The sequence below is a fragment of the Nematolebias whitei genome, chromosome 4 (genome assembly GCF_014905685.2).
Source record: "Nematolebias whitei isolate Nwh7 chromosome 4, NemWhi1, whole genome shotgun sequence".
In the NCBI taxonomy this organism is placed as follows: Eukaryota; Metazoa; Chordata; class Actinopteri; order Cyprinodontiformes; family Rivulidae; genus Nematolebias; species Nematolebias whitei.
In genome coordinates, this window is record NC_056501.1 from 21,922,309 (window position 1) to 21,938,946 (window position 16,638).

General features: G+C 37.5%; 1 protein-coding gene across 1 annotated transcript in view; it reads left to right on the plus strand.

Moving 5' to 3' along the window:
- The window catches only part of LOC119408483 (maltase-glucoamylase, intestinal), a 37,626-nt gene that overhangs the window by 3,218 nt on the left and 17,770 nt on the right, over nt 1-16,638 (plus strand). The window contains exons 6-23 of the mRNA XM_037675308.1: nt 790-961; nt 1,829-1,928; nt 2,209-2,321; nt 2,414-2,539; nt 4,072-4,203; nt 4,606-4,725; nt 5,577-5,690; nt 6,527-6,611; nt 6,874-6,991; nt 7,832-8,003; nt 8,800-8,916; nt 11,503-11,657; nt 13,083-13,167; nt 13,653-13,709; nt 13,855-13,979; nt 14,123-14,211; nt 14,462-14,511; nt 14,894-15,073. Coding sequence (XP_037531236.1) covers nt 790-961; nt 1,829-1,928; nt 2,209-2,321; nt 2,414-2,539; nt 4,072-4,203; nt 4,606-4,725; nt 5,577-5,690; nt 6,527-6,611; nt 6,874-6,991; nt 7,832-8,003; nt 8,800-8,916; nt 11,503-11,657; nt 13,083-13,167; nt 13,653-13,709; nt 13,855-13,979; nt 14,123-14,211; nt 14,462-14,511; nt 14,894-15,073 — 2,110 coding nt within the window. The remainder of the gene's footprint in view (nt 1-789; nt 962-1,828; nt 1,929-2,208; nt 2,322-2,413; nt 2,540-4,071; nt 4,204-4,605; nt 4,726-5,576; nt 5,691-6,526; nt 6,612-6,873; nt 6,992-7,831; nt 8,004-8,799; nt 8,917-11,502; nt 11,658-13,082; nt 13,168-13,652; nt 13,710-13,854; nt 13,980-14,122; nt 14,212-14,461; nt 14,512-14,893; nt 15,074-16,638) is intronic.

Genomic DNA, 16,638 nt, shown 5'->3' on the forward strand with positions numbered 1-16,638 from the left:
GGGAAAGAATAAAAATTTTAATCGTGATTAATCGCAAAGTAATTTTTGAGATTAATTGCGATTAATTGCACTATTATAGGTTATATAGGTGTTATATAGGTGTAAAGGTTTAATACATTTTCAAAAATGGCCCTTTTTAACAGCAGTGTTCTCTGACTGCACAATCTTGAATCTTATAAATTGTGAGAGAGGCTAAGTAATTTTAAGAACCAATGCAGACATGTTCCTGTTCCTGTCTTCTAAACCGCCTCGTAACCTAGCTGTCTTTTTGCTACGTTTCCTTTTAATTATCCCTTTAATTATCATTTTGTTTTAATTGTAAAAAAAAACAAAAACAAAAAAAAAACTTAAATTTGTATGCATCATTTGTGATTGTCCATTCTTGTAAATGAGTCCTCATGGCTCAATGGGACTCTGTTTAAACAAATGTTGAATAAGAGAGAAACCCTGAGTCACTGTTAAATTATGAGCAAAAATCGATTTTTGACAATAAAAATGGCATGTCTAAGGGTTGAAATGTCTTTCCATGTTACATTTTTTAATATAACAAAGTTATATACGGTAATAGCCAAACAAATAAAATAATATATGTTCTCACTTTTATATGTATACGTTTACTTCCTCACACATCATTGCTCTGTTTGTGCTCTCTCCTCCCACAGCTTATCTCACTCTCTTTTTGTTTCCCCACTTCATTCCATTTTTCCACGTCTTTATTCTCTCACATCTGTTTGTCATAAACCTTCGCAATGAGGATTTTTAAAAATTTAATTTCTCAAACACAATCAGGTTTGATACTACAATGGCTCCACTGGTATTCTCAGACCAGTACTTACAGCTTTCTGCTAAGCTTCCATCCCATAATATTTACGGCCTGGGGGAGCATGTGCACACAAGATATCGTCATGACACAAACTGGAGAAACTGGCCCATTTTTACCAGAGATGCTCAACCTAATGGGGTAAATTACAAACACATCACAACAAACACACACATGCACACAGACTGAATATGGATAAATAATGTATTTCCTGCTGCTAAAAGTTAAAGGGTGATAATGTTTTGCCTGTAGATGTCTGTGTGTGATGTTGTCTGCATTTATATATTTATGTATTTGCATGTGTCCAGCACTTTTTTTAATGAACCATTGGACATAAAGAAATTCTTTAAGTAATATTTTTAATGCGTCAACAAATTATTAACTTCTGAAAGCAACTCAGTTGAAGATGGTCACCACACCTGATCTTAGCAGACACAAACATAATCAATCAGTTTTACAGATATTCAGGTATAATTTGGTGTTTTGGTAGCTGAAAGTTATTTATAACATACTTTTAGTGTGACATCTTTGCTTACATCCTAATCTTTGGATGCACATCTATTGTTGAGTAAATTCTGGAATTAGGACATTTCAAGAAATCTAACAAAACTATTTAGCCTGAGCAACACAAATATGGTTATAACTTTGCTATAACTCAAATTTACCTGCGCTGAGCTAAAGTCTGATGGGGTTGTAGCTGAGCGATGCTAAACACATTCTCTAAGCAGAAACGTTATTGAAATATTGCAAAAGTTCAGGTTATGATTATCCTATAGTATGTCGAACATGGCTATAACTCCAGCCCTTTTTAAAAATAAGATGCTTTTAGTTTTAAACTCTGGAGGGTAATATGCATTCCTTAAAGGAATGCTCTTTAATCACTGTTTGTGGTCTCTGCACAGATATATTCTACTTACAGGATTTCTTATTGTCTCATGAGCTTATTAGGCTGAATTACTGTAAATCTCAGCTCTTCCCTACATCTTTTTGTCACATTGTCCCTCCCAGGGTAGACATAACCTCTATGGACACCATCCCTTCTTCCTCTGTCTGGAAGACGAGAGTGGGAAGTCATTTGGGGTTTTCCTCTTGAACAGCAATGCTATGGGTAAAGATAAACTCGCATATTTACTATGTTCATATACAGTATGCAAAAACACAAATGCAGCTGTGTCTCAAGTCTAATTCATTAAATCAACATATTATGGTCATGGTATGCTGTAAAATTAGGCATAAACATTTTGAAATGCTAATTTTCAGCCACCAGTTTAATTCAAACTAAAGCTTTTGATTCTTTCAAACGAACAAAATGCACTGAGCAGAATCACATTAACAATTATGATGTTTGGGTAGTGTTAACATTTATTTTTCTCTTTTTTATGTTTTAGAGGTGACTCTGCAGCCCGCTCCAGCTGTGACCTACAGGACCGTGGGAGGTATCTTTGACTTCTACATTGTCTTTGGAGACACACCAGAACAAGTGGTGCAAGAGTACCTGGAGGTGATTTATTTAAGATCCAAAGTCACTGGTCTGTGATAGTTACTGTCTGACAAAGAAACAGCACTGATATTCTGACTAGTTTTGTTCTCTAGCTCATCGGCAGACCTGTCATTCCTCCCTACTGGTCCCTGGGGTTCCAGCTGTCTCGGTGGAACTATGGGACTCTGAGCAACGTAAAGGAAGTAGTGGAGAGGAACCGTGCTGTGGGCCTTCCTTATGTAAGATTGCTTGCTTGACCCCCCCCCCCCCCCCACCCATATCTAAATCCATTGTATCTGACAATGTTTTGCCTTCTCCTACCTCAGTGATTTCCCCGACACACACATTTCATAATATTTAACAAGTTGGTTTATGAAAATGTTCACAGAAATTATCCACTGCATTGTGTTATGCAATATGATACCAAGTATATCAATGTGATCCATGCATGATATGATGAAATATGATAAGATACAGGCTGTGTCTTGTAATACACACTCACATGTTTATTATACTCTGGATCTCAGCTCTAAAGAATGATCATAACAATTCAAAATTTGTTTTCACTCTTTTAACAATCTCAGTACAGTTAAATCATTCTCAACACGTTAGATGTGATGAAAAGTGTAAGTTGGTGATTAAATTAAACTCATATTCTTTGAAGGAATGAAAATCGCTCGCCACTTGGATGTCAAAGTACTGAATAAAAATTTTGCAAGACCTGTTAGTGCTCACATCGTGCATTAGAAACAATGGTCAGCCACCACCACTCCAAATATTAACATAGTTTCTGTAAAACTGACTGAATTGTAGCCATTATTATTATTGTGGCAGCCATGTTGAATCAAGATGACTTCAGAGGATAATCAGTGGTAGATGTTCATCCAATCATTACTTTCAGAGACTTTAATTAAACTCTATCCAGTGGTGCATGAGATATTTTGCTTACACCACAGACAAATGAACACATGCACACAAGCAATTCTTTGATTGTCCAACTTTCAAGATGGTGGGCGACAAAGACCTAGTTTCACATTAGTGTCCATTATATTATCATTATTTTTCTTTATGCATTTTAATGTCCCACTGTCTGAATAAATAACAAAACATAATAATTGCTGCCTTTCCTTTCCAAATGGAAATTTGAAGCACTTATTCTTTACTGTATGTCTCTAAATTCCAGACACTGAACCACTTTAGTCTCTCTGAGGATGTGACATGATGCCTGAGGCAGGACTTCTACAGAAACAGAGTCCAAAGTCACATTTTGTCATAGAAGGAGATGAACTTGTTAAAATTACTACAGTTCTGCTGAGGGTTTTGCAGCACAATTGTAGTTTTACACTGAGAATCGCCTTTTCAAAGGTTAAACAGAAGACTAACATTTAAACTTTGACACAAGCAAATTATTTGCTTCAACTGAGAATGAGTCACATAATGCCAAAAAAAAAAAAAAAACATCATGCTGCACAAGTCCAGTTCTATGTGAGTGATACAGAAAGAAAAACATTAAAGTTTACATTGAAAAAACATATTATGAGCAGTTTATAGCTCATTGTATTCCTGCAGAATAAAAACTTGCAAGCCAACATTTCTGTGTATTGTTTGATTCTTTAATAACATCTAGTCCAAATGAACTAATATGTGTTCTGATGGTCATAATGCAGTAAAACAAAAGATAAAATGTAGATTTTTTGTCTTAAATTGCAATATATATATATTGTATATTTTAATATAGTGCAGAAACACCAGTGTTCTTCTCCACACACAGGATATTCAGTACACCGACATTGACTACATGGAGCACATGAAAGACTTCACCTACGACAGGAACAGGTTCAGAGAACTGCCTCAGTTTGCTGAATACCTGCATGAGAAGGGACAGAGGTACATCCTTATCCTGGTGAGAAGCTTTTTACAGTTCAGAAAACAATGTGGACATTAGACACAGCCAAACATCCATGTGCAGATACAAAGCTGACACATGTCACTTTTCAATTTAAGACTTGAATCATGACTGTTTCTTTGAAAGAGTCTTTATTTTAAAATAATTGTCTATTAGCTGTAATGATGCTTGACTATTTATGTATATTTTTAAATACATGCACTTGTCCTCTTAAATAACTAAAATGGAAGGAAAAGTCCAGCTTCACATGTTTATAAGAAGCGACAGTTCAAGTATTAGTTTCAACACGAACCTGAGAACGTTGCAAGGTCGTTTTAAAAAGAACATAAATGATCGTTTGCTCCTTTTCTATTTCTGTCTACCAGTTCTTTTAATGCATGCATTCCTTTTTGTCCTCAGGATCCTGCAATAGCCACCAGTAAGAGGGAGGGGGGCGCGCCATACGAGTCCTACGACCGCGGGACTGAGAAGAACGTTTGGGTCACAGAGTCAGATGGGAAAACTCCAGTGATAGGACGGGTGAGCTGCAGCTGAGATGCAAACAGAGTTGATCTCTGCAGAGCTCAAAATGAGTTTTCCAAAAGACGGTCTTAAGAAACTTTAGCTTAATACCCAACAATGTTCAGTCAGGTCATCTGGACAGTTTCCTTTAGTTGCCGAGATGTTTCGTCCTTCATCCAAAGGATTTCTTCAATTTGAGGAGCCACCAAAACAAGCTGATTCCCACAAACAGCATACTCCATAGTGGGAAAAAAACAGTTTGCTGGTGCTAAGATGGCCTCCGAGGCCTGCCCTCTTCCCCGTCAACTCCTCTGAGAAAGTCAAGCCAAAGTCGTTCAAAACACCAAAGTGCATGCTCAGTAATCCAGGTAGAAATCCAACTGAACATCTGACTGAACATTGTTGGATTTCTACCTGGATTACTGAGCATGAACTTTGGTGTTTAGCTTAATATATTTTAAAACACGTGTCCCTGAGATGGACTAATGACCCTGTCCATGATGTACCCTGCCTTCCACACATTGACTGCAGGAGATAGACACCCCCCATGTCCCTGAACCGAAAAAGAAGATGAATGGACGGATAATTACATGCTATCATGGAAATTTTTTTGAATATGCTTAAAATGATTACTTATGCAGACAGCCAACACAAGATTAAAGACGATAGCTGTAGGTTTGGGTAGATACAAAATAAAAGAACTAGAATGTATGAGCATCAAAAACTCCATTCAAGCTTGAAGAACCTCCAAAATGTATAATAAAAGATGTCATTAGAGGCTCACATAATGGAGCCAAATCATTTGTTTTATCCAAGAGCATTTTAAATGTTTCTAATGATGATGATTGTTTCCTCTACCCCCCTCCCAGGTTTGGCCCGGGGAGACTGTATTTCCAGACTACACCAGCCAAAACTGCAGCGACTGGTGGGTTGACGAGTACGAACGATTCTACAAGGAGATCAAACACGATGCTCTCTGGATCGTAAGTCAGTTTAAAAAATACACGAAGGAAACTCAGTAATTACTCATAGCCACAGATTCTAATCTTTTGCTACTTTAAGAGAAAATGCAAACACACACACAGAGTATAGACATTTCCGACATTTTCTAAAAAAGCACAAAGGCCTCACACAAATCCAGATGGATTAACAACTTAAATTTCAGTTCAGGTTAAAACTAGTTTCTGCAACAAACCCATAATACACACAATGTCCACCTCAGCCTCTTCTCAAGGACTTTGTTTAATCGACAACACTTTCACATTATTAAACACTTGTTGGATGTGCCCAACAAAGTTAAGTCAAGCCATCTGGATGGTTTCTTGTCTTTTTGTTGAGACGTTTCATCCTTCATCCAAAGGACTTCATCAGTCCGAGGAGCCACAACAAACTCAGTCCCACATAGCACACTCACATAGTGAACCAGCCAGTTTGATGGTGATAAGATGGTTTCTGGAGTCCGCCTTCTCCCCCATCAACTCCTCTGAGGCAGACATAGTCAAAGTGGTTCAAAACATCAAAGTTCATGTTCAGTAATATGACATAATAATAATATGTGAGTGTGCTGCTTGTGGGACTGAGTTTGTTTGTGGCTCCTCAGACTGATGAAGTTCTTTGGATGAAGGACGAAACGTCTCAACAAAGAAAATAAACCGTCCAGATGACCTGACTTAACTTTGTTGGATTTTTTTCCTGGATTATTGAGCATGAACTTTAAATGTTGTTGGATGTGTTCTTTTCAGCTCGTTACTTTAATATCCTGCACCAGAAACTGTTGTGACCAAAGCCATTTTGTAAATTGTGTTTTTGCACATTTCAGGACATGAACGAGGTGGCGAATTTCCTCAAAGGATCAAAACATGGGTGTGATGATAACAACCTGAACTACCCACCTTACACCCCGAGTGAGATGCTTTTTCTTTGTCTTAGAGTCTCATTTTGCTCTAAATCCTGAGAAATATCAGATCTTTTGCATTTTGAAACGCACAATACTTAAACTGAATGTCCTCCTTGTCTAAATGTCCTCACTTTCTTCAGTGTAAATAAAATATCTCATTTTCTTTGCCCTCCATTTTGTCCCTACTCTTAACTCCACTGACAGTTCTGCTTTCACCTCAGTTCTCTGGTACTCCATCTCCTCATTCCTTTATCTTTTTTCTCATGTAGAGATTCTGAATGACTTGATGTACAGTATGACCCTTTGCATGGACGCCAAGCAGGCCTGGGGGAACCATTATGACGTGCACAGTCTGTACGGCTATTCTATGGTGCTGGCTACTGAGAAGTGAGTGCATGAAATCAGCGACAGTCGAAGTTTGGTTAGCTTTCTATGTCGGCTGACACCCTGCTATACCTCAGAGCAACGAGGCGTTGGCAAACTCAGAGTGAAGTGTGCAATGTTGCAACAAACACAAAGATCAAAATCTAGTTTTTGAAGTTTTAGGTTGTTGAACAGTATCCTAAAAAATGTTTATGAATTCCATTGCCCTGCAGTGAATTAAGTCTTGATCAAAACCATAAAATTTGACAGTAAGTTACTGAAACCCAGTTTGCAGGATTATAATCTACATAAAGTGAAAACTCATGTTTTATTCATGTCTGTCAGCATGCAGAGATGCAAACCTGATGACAGACGACAGCTCATTTATGCTCCTCTCACTTCAAACATATTTCCGTGTTTATTATGAAGTCAAACACTTTTTTATTTATTTTGCGTTTAATTTAAGCTAATCGGTGCTCACTAAAGTGACATTATTAAATGTAAGTTTGACATGCCTCTGCTAGGAATGTGAAACGTAACCAGTATGTATTAATACAAGAAACAGCACAAGTACAGCAGAGTGGATCATGAATTGTCATTTTTGGAATGAAAATGGGAATTTCTTTAATCTATGGATGAAAAGTGTGATACGTTTCATTAATAAAAGTTTGCTGCCAGGTTTTTCTTTCCAAAAACATTTTTGTTTCCCTTATTTCTGAGAAAATTGTTTTATTCAGTTAATTTTTAAATTCCTTATATGAATTTGTGTACTGTCCTATCTTTTGTTTACTTTAACCTATTTTTAATATATACTTTTTATTTATTTAACCTCTTGTTCTGTCATGTTACCACTCCATCCCACAGAGCCCTGCAGCGTGTGTTTGGATCCAACCGGACCATGATGCTTACGCGTTCCTCCTTTCCAGGTGTGGGAAAATATGCAGGACATTGGTTGGGGGACAATGCTGCCACCTGGAATGACTTAAAATGGGCCATACATGGCATGCTGGAGTTTGGGCTTTTTGGAGTACCTTATGTAAGTATCAAACTCTTTAAATGAGTACATGCACAGTACTCGTGTAGTTTATAGCTTCACACCTAAAGCAGAAGTGTGCAAAACAATATAAAAACAAACAAAACAATAAAAGCTGCCACAGTAGGGTTTAGCTAACCAGATTAAAACTCTTCCTTTTTTGGTTTATACAAATTAACTTTTAATTATCAAAATATAGCCGTGTTAATATGATAATGTTTGCATCCAAGATCAGTTCTGTAAATAATGTACATATAAATGGTTCAGTCAGATGTAATTCAGATCACTGTTCTGATCTAAAAGGAAATAAACATGACATTTGACTGAAACTTTTTTCAGTAAAATATCTGGCAGAGTACTATGATAGATACTACATTCAGTGAAACTTTTTGTTTTTCCTTCACTGCACAAAGTGCAACAAGAGCAAAAACAAAATGTAAGGAACTGCGAGCACCTATAGTGCTCACACACCTCCAACTGTGCAGGAGTATAGTTAGCATCACATATTTTAATGTGTTTTATATTTGGAACTTCCTAATTTTCAATAAATCATCTGGAATGGCCCCCTTGGACTACTTAAATGTATATTTATGGCTAGGAGAAACTTAAAATTTTATTATTGCAAACATGAAATCCACAGAATTTCTTTAAGTTTGTCCAAAGGCATTTAATTCTAATAAGATAAGATAAGATAAGGTTTGAAAAGTTTGATGTGTTTTCATTACAATGTAATTAAGATTGGTAAATAAAGTACAGGTTCTGTTAAATTGTTTACCTGTAATTCCTTCATGTATCTAAGGTAGGCGCTGATGTTTGCGGATTCTTTGAAAACTCAAGTGAAGAGTTGTGTCGCCGCTGGATGCAGGTGGGCGCCTTCTATCCCTTCAGTAGAAACCACAACGCTCTGGGCTTTCAGGTACTGTAAAGACATTTTATTCTACAAATCTTGTAATAAACTGAGAGTCGGTTTTAGAATTATGTTTCGCAGGCTTTCATTGTTTAGTCTTAGTGCTGCAGGGTACACTTTTTTTTTTTTTTAACCAGCACTATAAATTAACAAATCTTTGCTAAGGCCCTGGCAGCACGGTGGCACAACTGGTAGAGCTGCTGCCTCTCAGCGAGCAGGTCCCTGGTTCAAACCCCGGTCCAGGGGCCTTTCTGGGTGGAGTTTGCATGTTCTCTCCGTGCATGCGTGGGTTTTCTCCGGGTACTCCGGTTTCCTCCCACAGACCAAAAACATGCATGTTAGGCTGATTGGTAACTCTAAATTGTCCCTAGGTGTGAGTGAGAACGTGAATGGTTGTTTGTCTCGTTTGTCTCTATGTGGCCCTGTGATGGACTTGCGACCCGTCCAGGGTGTACCCCGCCCCTCGCACAGTGATTGCTGGACATGGGCACCAGCGACCCCCGTGACCCAAAATGGAACAAGCGGGTAAAGAAAATGGATGGATGGATGCTAAGGCCCTGCTGAAACTTCAGATTTTAGGCTGAAAACTAGAAATAGAAATCTCAAAACACCACAGCTGCTTTTAGGGGTTAAGCGTATGATCCTAAACATCATTTTTCAGTCAGGTCACCTGACTGAAAAATGATGGGTTGTATACCTGGATTATTGAGCATGGACTTTGTCGTATGACCCTAATTTCAAATGAAGCACCAAATTAATGTTTAACAATTTAACGCACAATGATTACATTTACCGGTAAAGCAAAATAATGTCTAAATGTGGTGTAAAATAGGAGCAGCATGAATTCTGAGTTTAGATTTAAAACAATAAAAACATTGAAACTAATGACGTTGTTAAAGTGTTGGAGAAATTCTTTTGTTCTCTGATGTTTACTCGAAAGAACCACAACTTACGGCAGGTGAAGATTTATATCTGGCAATATTCTTGCAAGGTCGAATTTCAGGACAAGTTTCATACATAAACATACATAATGTATACGCATGAAGACCAGTCTTAGAAAAGAGCTGTGAGCCGCATTATCTGCTCGCTTTTATAACATTATCAGCTCAACAGAGTTCAGCATAGTTCAGTGGGGTGTCCTTGAAGCCAACTGCAGTCTTCTTACACAGCACTCTTTGTTTGCACAAACATATGGTTCATGGGCAACTAAGAGAAATCCTTCAGTTCAAGATAAGAGAGTGTTTTGGGAGATGGTTCAGCTGCTTTGGGAGGCAACTGAGCTCCTTGTTCTCAGGGCAGAGTGGGGAAATGTGAAGAAGACAAAGGAGACGATTGTGGACTTCAGAAGGAACAAAATCACCCTACACCCCCCCCCCCCCCCCCGAACATAAAAGGATCTGCTGTGGAAGGGGTCTCCAGCTACAAGTACTTGAGTGTACACATGAATGACAACATCAGCTGGAGCAACAACACCACCAGCCTGATCAAGAAAGCTCATCAGAGACTCTACTTCCTCAGACGGCTGAGGCGAGCTGGTCTGGGAAGCTCAGTCCTCACCTCCTTCTACAGGTGTGCAGTGGAGAGTATCCTGTGCTCCAGCATCAACGTGTGGCATGGAGTCTGCACAGCTGCAGAAAGAAAAGCTTTACAGAGAGTGATGAAGGCTGCACAGAAGACTGTTGGAAGTCTCCCCACCATCACAGACATCTACACCTCTAGATGCAGAAAGAGAGCCACCTGCATCATGAAGGACCACACTTACCCAGCATACACACTTTTTGCCCCGTTCCCCTCAGGAAGGAGGTACTGTGAAAAAAATCACATCATGTTGCTGCTGATCTGTTTCATGTTGCTGCTGATCTGTTTCATGTTGATGTGTTCCTGCGTGCTCATCTGCTCACAGACTCATGTTCATGTTTGTGCTGATATTCAATGTTTTATGTTATGAGTGCTTAGTGTATATTTAGTTGATGTTTTTCTTAGTTCATATCTTAGATGTTATTACTATTTTTCTTTTACATTTTATTGTTGGATGTAACAGGGACTCTGTGTACATAATTTCGCTCCACCACATGTACCACATGAGGTGCGAATGACAATAAAGAAACTCTGACTCTGAAAATATTCTCTGCCACAATAATAGAAACCTCCATAACCTTTGACCAAAACCTCCCTGACCTGCAGCCTCATAAACAAACCTGAAAGTAATACGATGTGTTGGGACAAGTGGTGAACAATTAAATCTCATCCACTTTTGTACACAGATTTTTCTCATGTAAAGTTGATTTCTGTTTTGTTTGTTATGACTGAAATTAAAGTCATTCATTTAAAACTTTTATCATCTAAAAAAAAAATAATAATTTTTCCTCCCTCTTTTGGTTTCCTGTCCCAGTTTTCTCATTTCTCTGTTCAATTTTCTTCCATATCTTTAAAAAAAAAGTTTAGTTGTGTTTGTTTCTCAGTAAATTGAAAAAAAAAAAAAAAAAAAAAACTTTTTTTAATTTTTAATTAAAAAAAATTTTTTTTTGCCTTCTTTCGTATTTTCTTGTTTCATCCCTAAAACTCACACAAATTTTTATTTTTTTCTGTCTCTAGCCTCAGGATCCAGCTGCATATGGCGCTGACTCACTGCTGGTGCAGAGCTCCAAACGTTACCTGATGATTCGCTACACCCTCCTGCCATACCTCTACACACTGTTTTACAAAGCTCACACTGCAGGGGACACTGTTGTACGCCCAGTTTTACATGAGTAAGTCTTTTTTAAAATTTAGTCTTTAAGATCCCTTCATATAAATTATGAAGCACTAATAATGTTTAAATTGCTCAAATTATATTTTTATGACGTACTGTTTTTGTAAAATGTCTTCTGCAGGAAACTAAATTTAAACAAATAAATTACGTACAACCCCACATGCATCAGTTAATAAGGTTTTATCCTTATTCATTCACCAACATTTTTTAAAATTATTTTGAAGTTGTCAAAATAATTGATTTCCTTACAAATCTTCCATAATTTTAAACTTTTTCTTATCCTTTGGTTAATCTTTTTTATGAAGTGGTTGCAGCATTTGTCTGGAGCATCGGGGAAAGTTCCTAGAAAAGTCCCAGTTTTTAACAAAGTGGGTCCTAAACGCTGCTAATATGGAAGAAAATTATAAATATTTGTGTAGCATGGGCAAGATTTCAAAGTTTAAAAAGAAATCATTAAAAGGAGTCTAAAGATAAAAAATTTTCATTGTTTCAAAGTTTTAATTAGGGAAGTTAAGATGTAATACTGCCAATTAAATCAGAGTAAAGATGTTTTAAGTACATTCTGGGGCCTTTTTTTTCCATAGCAATGCATTTTATTACAGTACCTATAAGAATCAAACATTTCTGAGTTTAGCAGCAGCTAGTTTAAAGTAGCTAAAATGAAGCACTAGTGAGGATTATTTTGATGAAATGTTCCACAAGTTAAAAATATTGCTCTGCTCTAAAAAAAAAAAAAAAAACCCAAAAAAACCACACAGCAAGAATGTCAGCTACATTCATTGAGTCACTGTGAGCAAGATGACCCAAAATTGTAGACTGGAACACAGAAAAAGTGAATAAGGAAGGACTTTAATGAATAAATAAGAGGTTGACAGAAAAAAAAAAAAAACATTTCCAAGAAAGGTCTAAGCTCAGAAGCACTGGATGCTGCAACCAGAAGTAACCAGTGTGATGGAAAAGTGAGTGTAAAGCTGGATGGAAGGGGTGATGACTAAATGAGTGCAGCTGAGACTAATGAGCAGATGAAGAGCAGGCGTGCATGATGAACTGAAGTCATGACACAGAGACAAGCAAGCAAAATGAAAATGTACTGAATGCATCAAGATGTAAATAAAATAAAAAGAAACGACTGAAGAAATAAACCCCCCACACATCATGACTGATAAATGTGAACAATTAGCACTGAACACCATGAAGTCTCAGTTTCAATCGATCCAGGCAACACTGAAGTTAACGATAGGTGAAAATGTAGCAGAAGATGCAATAAAGTTGAACAAAATAAACAAGTGATTTCTATATAAGTGCCTTTTATATTCATCTTTAGAGAAGAGTCTTCTTGAAGTTGTCAGCCAAGTCCCAATGACTTTTGTTTTTATTGTAAGAACAATAAAAATAATCATTTAATGTTTTTTTGTCTCATAAGGTTTTACTCGGACCAAGCTACCTGGGATGTGGACCTCCAGTTTCTCTGGGGAAAACACCTGCTCATCACACCAGTGCTGGATCAGGTCAGCAAACACAGAACACTAGAAAAGCATAAATATAATATTTGATGTAAAATGATCTCCTCCTATTTAATGTAAACTTATTTTGTCTTGTGATGGCTGTGTTTAGTATTTCATTCAGATTTAAATGACTAAAATATGACACTTTTTTTAACAACATGATTTGCATTAAAAATAGATGTATCTCTTAACCTTTATCCTACACATGTACTTGACGACTGTCAGCATTATTATCATCAGTTATGGGACCATTTGTTAAAACATAAAGGGTTTAACTCATTTCATTTATTATCCTCTCTTCTTATGTTTAGCCTGGTAAGATTAAAGTGCCAGGGTTGTAAAGTGAGCAGAATTTAACATTTTTAATCACAAATGCAAGTACTATTTATAGGAAGCTGACATCTTTCATTGTCTACGTCACAAAGCAGTGATGAAATGATATACCTTTTTCCATAAAAGCAAAAAAATATATATCTTGTTTTTGCCAGGGTGCGGACAGAGTCCGGGCATATATTCCAGATGCCGTGTGGTACGACTATGAGACGGTAAACGTGCTTCCATTCTCCACCATCTTTCTTTTATGCGTATCATCTATGGAAGAACCCTTTATTTTAATGCTCACACTCATAAACAGCTCAGCGAGGGTAAAAGTTTTATTGATTAAACTGGTTATTTTGATTCATTAATTAGATGGAGCGACTTTTGGATCGCAAAAATCATGTTGAAATGTACCTACCTGGAGATAAACTGGGATTACACATCCGAGGGGGGGCCATCCTCCCCACACAGAGACCTGAGGTCACCACCACACACAGGTACTCACATGCAGCACCGATACCTGATGCTTGTGTGTGCACACAAAAAAGCCAAATATAGAACCATAAATACATCATGTCCAACATTTCATATTTTATATGTTTATTAGTCATTATTTCTCTGCACTTTGACACTTTTCTAGTCGTCGAAACCCCATGGGATTGCTCGTTGCACTTGATGATAACAACCAGGCTGCCGGGGAGCTTTTCTGGGATGATGGGGATTCTCGAGGTAATGCTTCTCCTCTCAGTTCAATAAAATGTGTTTATATAGTATTATTACCACTGATTACAGTCAGTGTTTTTTAAATATATATATATCGTGCAGTGGAAGCTATTTTCTATTTGAGCTCAGAGTTGCACAAGCCAGTTTAGGTTTTCAAATGATGTAAAGCAAGGTTAACAAGTGGAAGTCCATCACTGATGTTTGAGTGCAAATATGACACAAAACATCATCTTCGTCTGCTGTTATTTTTTAACAGACACGGTCAAAAATGGCAATTTCATCCACTACAAGTTCTCTGTCGACAATGTAAGTTTTCCTCATGTTCACTTAAATCATTTCTTTAACTGCATACTTTCCATGATTGGGGCTCAAATTCAAAGTAGAAAAACACTGAGTTGTTAGGTTTTTTATTTTAGTCACTCAGCGTGATTGATCTGTTTTGTGCTGCAAAGGTTTTGTTGGATCAAGTAAATAAATGTACAGTACTTTGTGTAGGATTACTTTAATGTAGAGGGCATACATATAGGAAGTTTGTTGTAAAAGTTGTTTAATGGATTTCTTTAGTTTTACACACAGTTTCCTCCATTATCTTTAACAAATGCATTTTTTATGTAGAATTGAACGTTTGAAATTATGTTGTGTTTTTGTTGCATTTAAATTCCCACTTTGTGTGTCTGCCACCCTGCAGGGAATATTGAACATGCAGGTGACCAGTGCTGGTTATAGAGACCCGAACAACCTCAGGTTTGAGAACATCACGGTCCTCGGCATGCCTTATCCTCCCACGTCAGTTTCTGTGACTCATGTTGATGCAGAGACAACCACCGTCCTGCCAAACATCAACATACACCACGATGGAGCCAAGGAGGTAATGCTTATAATGTAACATTTCATAGAGAAAAAATTGCATGTAATAACGATGATGCATTAGTTAACGTCACTGTTCTCCCTAACTACTAAACCACTCGAGCTATTCTTGTGTTCAATTTTATGTGAAATGTGCCACATCTGTTATAGTTCAGCCATTTTACAGATTAGTTTTGCAGAGTCAAGTGAAAGTTATTTATAAAGCACATTTAAAACAGCAGCTGTTACCAAAGTGCTTAACAATAAGGCAGTAAATACAAATAAGATGTAATTAAAAGCATCAAGAATAAAAACATAAAAACACACAAAAAAAAGAGAAACAATGAAATAGTAAATCAAATCCCGCTGTGTGAATCGTCAGTGGATACAGGTGCGTTTTAAGGAGAGATTTAAAAACAGGGAGAAGAGGCCTGTCTAATGTTCAATTCAGTTCAGTTTATTTGTGCCAATTCACAATAAACGTCTCAGGGCGCTGTACAGAAACATTCACGTATATAGAAAAGCCAATTAGTAAAGTTTTCTATGTAAGGAATAGTTAATGCAGATTGTTCCAAATTTTAGGACCAATGACTGAAAAAGCCAAATCTCCTCTGAGCTTCAGCCTGGTTTTAGGTACAACCAAAAGCAGCTGGTCACATGATCTCAGTGCCCAAGAAGGAACATAAGGTCGTTAAGGCTTAATTTGTAAACCGATCGATGCCGGAACGCATTTATACTTTTGAATGAAGTAGCTGCAATTTCCTGCACTTTGGTGTATTTTAACAGGTTGTTAAACATTTGCGATTGCTGGAACGCACCCTGTCAAAATCAAAGAGTTCCCGGATATTATTCCGGCAGGATTTGGCTCAATTTAAGCCCTGGTTAAAATATCAGAGAGGTATGAGGGTGCAAGGCCATTAAAGCACTTAAATGTCAACAGGAGAATCTTAAAATCAATCCGGACACGCACAGAGAGCCAGTGAAGGGAGGATAAAACCGGTGAAATGTGCTCAAACATATGAGTTCCTGTTAAGAGCTGAGCTTCAGCATTTTGGACGAGCTGGAGATGTGAAAGGGACACCTGACTGACCCCAATATAAAGCACATTACAGTAGTCTAGCCGGGTTGTAACGAATGTATGGACCATTGTCTCAAGTTCAGATCTGGTCAACATGGACTTAACATTAGCTATCTATCAGCTATCACTATCTGGCTTGGATGTGTGCTGAACCCATGAGCAGGATGGCAACAGGAGACTCCAGATAAAATCAGAAACTAAAGTTTATTGTAAATAAACAAAACGACATGCAAATGGGGAAGCTAATTTACTTTATGGAGAACATAGAGGGAGACAGATCACAATAGCCGTTGGAAGGACAATCCAGAGACAAATGACAAGACACAAGGAAGCTGAATAAATAGAGACACTGATGAGGAGGAATGACAAACACCTGTGGTGATTGGGATTAGACACAGATGAGACAAGAGCTGAACCCAGTTGACTATTGCAATGGTTTATTATCTGGGTGTATAAATACATGTATTTCTTGAAAAAGTCTTCAGTTGATCCAAAATGCTGCTGCCAGA